The following is a 7,823-nucleotide window of genomic DNA, read 5'->3' as shown; positions in this document are numbered from 1 at the left end:
ATCGCTTGTCAATAATAACTTATACATGCAATAGTAAATTCAATATTCTGATGCAAATACATTTTCCTAGTTAATTTTAGAATTGTTACATATATTGAATGAATGATAATATCATATATCGACGATGGCTTCATATTACTATAGTATTAAATTTTTATTTTTAATTTATTTGTTTGGGGTTTTTTTAGATGGAATTTTCTAGGTTGGGTTTGACAATTTCTTAGTTGTTTTTTTTACTTCTTTGTTTTTGTTTTTTATTTATTTATTTATTTATTTATTTATTTATTTATTATTATATTATAAATGCTAAAAAAAAATTGATGCATTTGGCAATTATTAAAATTGTTATTATTTTTTGTTAAGGTAAAAGTTTAAAGAGCTCTTCTGAACTTTTGTTTCTTAGACAGAAATGATCATATTACCCTTACCACCAAAGGTTGGGCATTTGTTTGGAATAATTATATGATTTTTCAAAAATTTCAAGGTAGCAGTGTGTCTATTTAATAATAAAGAATTATGCATTTACGTCGCCCAAAAAAATAGAAACAACATAAGAAAATATCAAAATATAATTGGTTGAACACATAGTCAGGTGGTGTTTCCGAAACGCTTGATAATTTCTATTTTGTTTGACATTTTTTTTTATTATCACATATTATAATTTTAACCAAATCAAGCACAAAAATTGAGCTTAGTTTATTAGTTACAAAAGCAACTTTTTCCTTTTTCCTTTTTTCTTCTTTCTTTATTGTTGGCCAAATAAGACAATCAAAATAACGGTTTTTTGGCATACAGTTCACACCAACCCATCCCATCAAACGTATGGATCTATTTCCTCTTTTGATTTGACCATGCCTTTTATATATATTATGCACAGATACCTTCCCAAAAACAAATTTCAAGTTACAAGAGAGACGCAAAATGGAGTGCTGCAGAGCTCATCATATAATTGCTATAGTTTCACTTGTTCTGATCCTCTCTCCAGTTGTTGTTCATGGTTGGGGAATTGATGGCCATCTCACCATTTGCAGAATTGCCCAGGTCAGCTTCTCAACTCTATCTCTCTCTCCCTCTCTCCTTTGGTTTGACAATTACATATTTTAGTCAAAAAATCACTTAAAAAAAATCAAAAGCTAACAAATTTTCAAATTTTCAACTCAGAAAAAAAAAAAAAAAAAAAGCTAAAAAATCTTGCCCTCACCTTGTTTGATTTAGATTGATTTTCTAAAAATTAAGTTTTTTGCTTTTCATGTTTTATTTTAAATTTTTAGGAACTTTTTTTTATATTTTACATAATTTTTATTTGGGATGCTACAAAAATAGCATACTTTTTGTCTTTTTATTTCTTTTAGGTCACATCATTTCTCTATTTTTTTACATATCTTTTTTTAAAAAGTAAAAAAGTTACTAAAATAACTTATTCTTAAAAGTCTAAAAAGTATAATATTTATAATAAAAAAATTAAAAAATTCACTTAGTACAAAAATTCAATAAATTTTAGTATTTTTGTATATCTTTATTAATTTTTAAATATTTTACTTTTAGGTACATGCATCTAAAATTAAAAAAATTTACTTAAATTATTTTTAAAAAATCATTAAAAAAAAACTCAACTTTCAAAAAAAACAATTAAAAACAAAAAAAAAAATGGTTGATTTTTTCATTTCAGATTTTAGTTAAAATTTGACTAAAAAATTTAGTCACTTTTCAAATGGGCTCTAAATTTGTGTGGTTGTTGCAGTCGCGGTTGAGTGAAAGTGCAGCAGCAGCGGTCAAGACACTGCTTCCGGCGTCGGCCGGTGATGATTTAGGGAGTGAGTGTTCATGGGCAGACAGAGTCAAGTTCCATTATCACTGGTCATCATCTCTTCATTTCATTGATACCCCTGATAATCTCTGTGCCTACCAGTACACCAGTATGTATATATACTCTACCCCCTCTCTCCTATATATGTCATAAAAAAACAATGACCATTTTTGAATCAGTACTAAACAATGTGACCAAACTCTGTCATATTTCCATTCATATGACAAATGGTTTAGGCTACAAAAAGGGCAAATTAGTCCCCCTATTGTTTAAAATAGTTTTGAAATATTTTTCATTTTGACATGTGAAAGATGGGGTTGCTCCCTTGATAAAATTGGGATGGGGCTATCGGAGGGTATTGTTGGGCTCGTGAGACCTATCACGAGTCTCGTTTCGATAATCTGAACTGCTCAATGTGTAGAAATTGTCAAATATTATATACTTGTAACAAATCACGTTGATCGGATATTAATAGTTACGTGATTAATTCTATTTTGTATAAAAAAAAATAGACGTTGAAAAAATAAATGATTGATAGAAATATGATTCGATGAAATAGCTATTGATATCCGATCAACATGATTGTTTACAGCCATATAGTACTCAACGAGTTCTACACATTGAACGGTTCTGATTATTAAAACGAGACATGTGGTAGACCTTAACGTGTCTAACAATACCCTCCAATCTAATCACACAAGCCTAGCCCAATTGGGATATAATTGAACCAAAATATTCCCATTCAAAATAAATTCATGAGAAAGTGATACTTCTTTACATTTATCCAAACGTTTATAAATTGGTTAAGCAGTAAAAATAAGTGTACTAAAGCCTCGTTTGGGAACATGCTATTTTAATAATTTTTTAGTTTTTTGGCTAAAACATGAGGTAAAAAAAACTAGTATATTTGGGGTGACTTTTTGGCTTTTTATGAAAAGATGTGCAAAAAGTAGAGAGAAAAGAAAATATTTGACTTTTTGATATAAGTTGCTAGCTTTTTGATTTTTTTAGTAACTTTTTGACTTTTTGACTAAAAAAGCCACTTGCCAAACGAGGCCTAAGTCAATGGCCCACAATGGTTTATTCCAATAGCCTAGCCAAAGGTTTATTCCACACAATGGCCTGAGCTTTTTTTTAAGTTAAAAATTGATAATTAAAAAATAAAAGTTAAAAGCATTCCTACTCCAGTTTTCAAATAATCATATTTTTTAGTTTGTTTAAGCTATTTTTACCCAACAAGTTATAAGCAAAAATTGCACTAAATAATCTAGCACAGACTCTCAAATCAAAATAAGTTATAATTACTCCAAAAAGCTGTAACAAATAATTCCAATAAAAATTTTGTCAAGAAACTTGTCACCAAAGCACAAATTTGGTGGGGTCCACTTCACTTTTATAAACTAAAATAAAATAAAAGAACATCGTGACAAGTTTGGCGACAACTTTTTTATTGTCACCACACTTTTTCCCTACTAATAATGATTCAATGTAGATCTATCTTCTTGAAAAGAAACCAATTTTGCACCTACTTTATGGATGGAACCAACTAACAGAAAGCCTTAATGCTGGAAGGATCAATGTATTAATTGTAACAACCTAATTGTAAATCACTAGTTATTCCATATGTTCGCCAAATCTTTAAAAAAAAGAATATAAATAAATAAAGAGATTATTTGTATTCCTCAAGAAACCCACCTGACAGGATACTAGATTTTTTTGTTTTTTGTGTGTGCAATAAAGATACAATATCTGTATTTATTTGAAAGATCATGCGAATTTAAAAATCCAAGGATTTTTAAGTTTTGATTGGATAAATGATAAATAATAAATACCAAAACTTCGGTTAGTCATATTTCAAGAGATCTCACGATCTATGTAAATTGATCAATGCCATACATTAGCAATTTCTCCTTCACTATTTTCTTAATGATAATTTCAGAATAAGGAACTAATCACGAGTTTGCAACAAGGCGGGGTGATACATAACAAGGCAGTGTACATTTCATTTTCACAACTCGATACTGTTTGGGAGTTTCCCTGTTTCTCAAAATGTAAAACTATAATCTCCAATTGATCTAACATCTAAATATTACTTCACAACATGCTCGACGATGACGAGATTATGTCAGTCTTAGTTGACAGTAAAGCTACAGTTTTTTTAAAAATAAGTAGTTCACAATTTGTATTTGATGATGGTACAGGGGATTGCAAAGATGAATATGGAGTACAGGGCAGGTGTGTAGCACGGGCAATTAACAATTACACTAGCCAGCTCCTCAGCTATGGCAACGCTGCCTCCCAATGTATAACTCTTAAAACCAAAACTCTTCTTTTTCTTATATATATGTACACATACACCCTATGATCTAATTAATAAACAACAAACTCTAACACTCTGTTTGGATGGAGTGATTTGTTAAGAAATGATAATGAGAAAGAAAACTCTTCTCTCATATTTGGTGAGTAAGAAATGGTGAGAAATGATGGGAAATGATAAGAAAGAAAACTCTCATACTAAGCGTATTTCATTTCACCACTTTTCGTGAGATTTGGTGAGAAACAATTTGATTGTTTGTAAAATATTTATAATACCAAAATTGATCATTAAAATACAAAGGAAGAAAAAGAAATCTCACTCATATTCATTACTCACATGCTTTGCTTTCTTACTCATCCAAACATAATAATGAGAAAACATAATCATTTCTTTTCTTTTCTCACCCTACAATCCAAACGGAGTAGAAGATAATGAATTATCAGGATGATTGATGGTGGGTTGGTGGTGGTGGTGGTGGAAGGGTGGATGTGGAGGTGGAGGTGATGACTGTGACAACTTTAATTTAGAAAACGTTTTTCACCTTTCAAAAGTGAAAGATATTTCCATCTCAAACAAACTTGTTTTCCTGACAATAGGAAACATTTTCTATTAACTTTCATTTTTCATTGTACCAAATGCCAAAAATTTATTAAAAAAAAAAAATTCTAAAAATATTTTCTATCCAAACAAACCGAGCATACAAACAGATTCATTTAGATAGGTTATTTAGTAGAATGGACCTTGATTGACTAAGTTGATTTTACTTGCATTTTAACTCTGTGAATATCAGATAATCTCACAGAAGCACTTCTCTTCCTTTCTCACTTCATAGGAGATATTCACCAGGTATGTTTCAAATCAAGAAATGTAAATTAATGGTTGGTTTATGTACAGACATGTACGAGAATGTATTGTCAAACATAATTCAGGTTTGATGTATTTTTGTCCATTCATATCACTGAATGTTGTTGTTTATGCAGCCACTACATGTCGGTTTTACTTCAGACAAGGGAGGCAACACAATTGATGTCCATTGGTATACAAGGAAAACAGTTCTCCATCATGTAAGTGTATATATATATGCATATGAATCAGTAGCATATAGTTGTTTTAGAAAACATATTGTGTTCTCATTTCAAAGCATACATACAGGTCTGGGATGACAGCATAATTATGACCTCAGAAGATAGATCATATAATTCTAATGTAGATGGACTGATTGATGCAATCAAAAAGAATATAACGGTATGTTCAACCTACAGCTATTCATCAACTTGAATAGAACTTAAGAATCTGCTAATTTGTTTGTGTTTTCGTTTTCTGTTTTCTGTTTAATTTTTGTAACCTCTTGCCTGCATTTGTGATAATCTGCTATTTTTCCGTGACAGGGTGAATGGGCAGATCAAGTCCAGACATGGGAGGATTGCAGCGGGAACCAGACAGCATGCCCCGACATGTATGTTTATTGTGAATTAATAAAATTTTAATTTTGAGCAACTTCATAATTTCAGAAAATTGACCTCTAGTGGAAAAAATTCAAATGTTCAACAAACTTCTTTGGACCTTTTCGGCCATGAAAGTTAATGGCTAGTCTCACTGCTCCAAAGTGGATGTGAGGTAACCTTGATGTCTCCAAAGATGTAGAAGATTAGTAGGAAAATAAGAGAGTTCTAGAAAAATTACAATAATGGACACATGAACAACACATGGGTATGTCTAGTACTATGATAGAGGACATACATACAGACTGAACATATTCTTTAATAGAAGACGGTTTGATTGTAGAGAAAAGTTGTCAAATTGTTCACTTTGTTGGTTTAGAAAAAGCTTGGTAAGGATTAAGAAAGGTCTGTAACATACTATCTTCAGAAAGAGATAAGATGCTATTGGTGGATGTCCTTTAGCCAGTGTCGTGGTCTGACTCATCTAAATCATTTTGTGACACATAACAACCATATCAAATTTGTAAACACACAATAGATCAGGAGCACACAAACATGAAAAAAGTCTGTAAACTAAGCCCGATTGCTCATTGCAGATATGCATCTGAAGGTATTAAAGCAGCCTGTGACTGGGCATACAAGGGTGTAAGCGAAAATTCAGTACTACAAGGCAAGTAACAAATGCTCTTTTTTCCGTATAGATTGATAGAAATGCAAGTTCATTCGTATCTTCAAACAGGATTAGTAATCTCAAAGTTGTTTTTGCAGATGACTACTTCCAGTCCCGTGTACCAATTGTCAATTTGCGGTTAGCTCAAGGAGGGGTTCGTTTGGCAGCCACTCTTAACCGTATATTTGGATGAGCACTGATTCACTTGTTGGTGTCATGGGAAAAACAGATCTTTCCTGAGACTGTAAACTTAGAACTATGTATTGATTGCTACTAGGTTGTCTATATTTCAACTTCTATAGTTGCATTTTAATGAAGTTTATGTTCCTGTAGCAACCCCAACTATGTATGAAGTATATATACTATACTATTACATAATGTCAACACCACATTTAGTGTGAACGAAGTTATGTAATGTTTTTTGGGCAAATTACATATACACCCCTCGAGGTTTGGCTAAATTACAGATACCCCCCTGAGGTTTGAGAAATTACGAATTCCCCCCTGAATGCTATATTTGCATAAGAAATTAGGGGGTAATTTGTTATGAAATATAAACCTCAGGGGGTAAATTGTTATGAAAATACAAACCTCAGGGGGCGGGATGTAATTTCTGAAACCTCAGGGGGGTATCTGTAATTTAACCAAACCTCGAGGGGTGTATATGTAATTTGCCCATGTTTTTTTCATCACTCATTTTTGTGGCATCGGGTGGTGAGAAAAGAAATAGAGACATGGGTAGTCATTATATGGATCAAACAGTGAAGTCACTAAACCAATAGCTGTTATCCACCATACACAATTCTCTATATTCACTCGCACCAATGATTTTCTGCACACATTATTGTGCATGTACTTCAAGTAGTATATAAAGCGTACACTGTATTTGATGTGAACGGTGTAACTTTTTTTTCTTCCTTTCCTTTCAAGAATGTCTTTTACATCCCAAATTGCTAAACCATCCTATTCATTCATCAAATTGTAGCTCAATCATCAAATAAATCAAATCAAATCAAACCAAGCCAAGTCTTAAGTCCCATCAAATGGGATTGATTACATGAATCATTCTTCTCTACGCGGCCCTATCAAAGCCCATTTCGTTAGTCAAATTAAGTAGATTCATATCTCTATTTACAACGCTAACCAACGTTAATCTAGGCCTACCCCGTCTCCTAACACTCCTATCTACTGTTATAACATCGCATCTCTTCACTACTGCCTCTATTGGTCTCCGTTGAATATGACCAAACCATTGCAATCAATTCTCTCTCAACTTATCTTTTATCGGTAATACTCCTACCCATTCCCGAAATACACTCATTCCTAATTCTGTCTTGTCTAGTCTTGCCATACATCCACCTTAATATTCTCATCTCAACTACACTCATCTTATCTACATGTTTTTTCTTGGTTGCCCAACACTTCGTCCCATACAACATCGCTGGTCTAATAGTTGTTCTATAGAACTTACCTTTAAGTCTAGTGGGTATTCGTTTATCGCACAGTACCCCAGACGCACTTCTCCACTTACACCATCCCGCCTTAATCATATGGGCCATATCTGCATCAATCTCACCCGCTGTTGCG

At 32.3% G+C, this 7,823-nt stretch overlaps 1 protein-coding gene across 1 annotated transcript; it reads left to right on the top strand.

Moving 5' to 3' along the window:
• Positions 1-715: 715 nt before the first annotated feature.
• ENDO2 (endonuclease 2) lies at positions 716-6,614 on the top strand. Its single transcript, XM_028262222.2, has 9 exons — positions 716-1,041; positions 1,742-1,916; positions 4,009-4,110; positions 4,915-4,970; positions 5,105-5,188; positions 5,277-5,369; positions 5,513-5,580; positions 6,163-6,236; positions 6,335-6,614. The coding sequence occupies exons 1-9, from the start codon at positions 922-924 to the stop codon at positions 6,427-6,429; spliced, it is 867 nt and encodes a 288-aa protein (XP_028118023.2). The 5' UTR covers positions 716-921; the 3' UTR covers positions 6,430-6,614.
• The last annotated feature ends 1,209 nt before the right edge of the window (positions 6,615-7,823 follow it).

Source organism: Camellia sinensis, chromosome 10 (genome assembly GCF_055761805.1).
Source record: "Camellia sinensis isolate YWXY chromosome 10, ASM5576180v1, whole genome shotgun sequence".
Taxonomy (NCBI): domain Eukaryota; kingdom Viridiplantae; phylum Streptophyta; class Magnoliopsida; order Ericales; family Theaceae; genus Camellia; species Camellia sinensis.
Note: the sequence above shows the minus strand (reverse complement) of the source record. Positions and strands in the feature narration are given on the sequence as shown.

Coding starts and splice junctions, on each gene's coding strand:
- ENDO2 (XM_028262222.2), top strand. CDS start 922: ATGGAGTGCTGCAGAGCTCATCATATAATTGCTATAGTTTCACTTGTT. Junction 4,111..4,914: donor TGGCAACGCTGCCTCCCAAT/GTATAACTCTTA, acceptor TGTGAATATCAG/ATAATCTCACAGAAGCACTT. Junction 5,370..5,512: donor CAATCAAAAAGAATATAACG/GTATGTTCAACC, acceptor TTTCCGTGACAG/GGTGAATGGGCAGATCAAGT.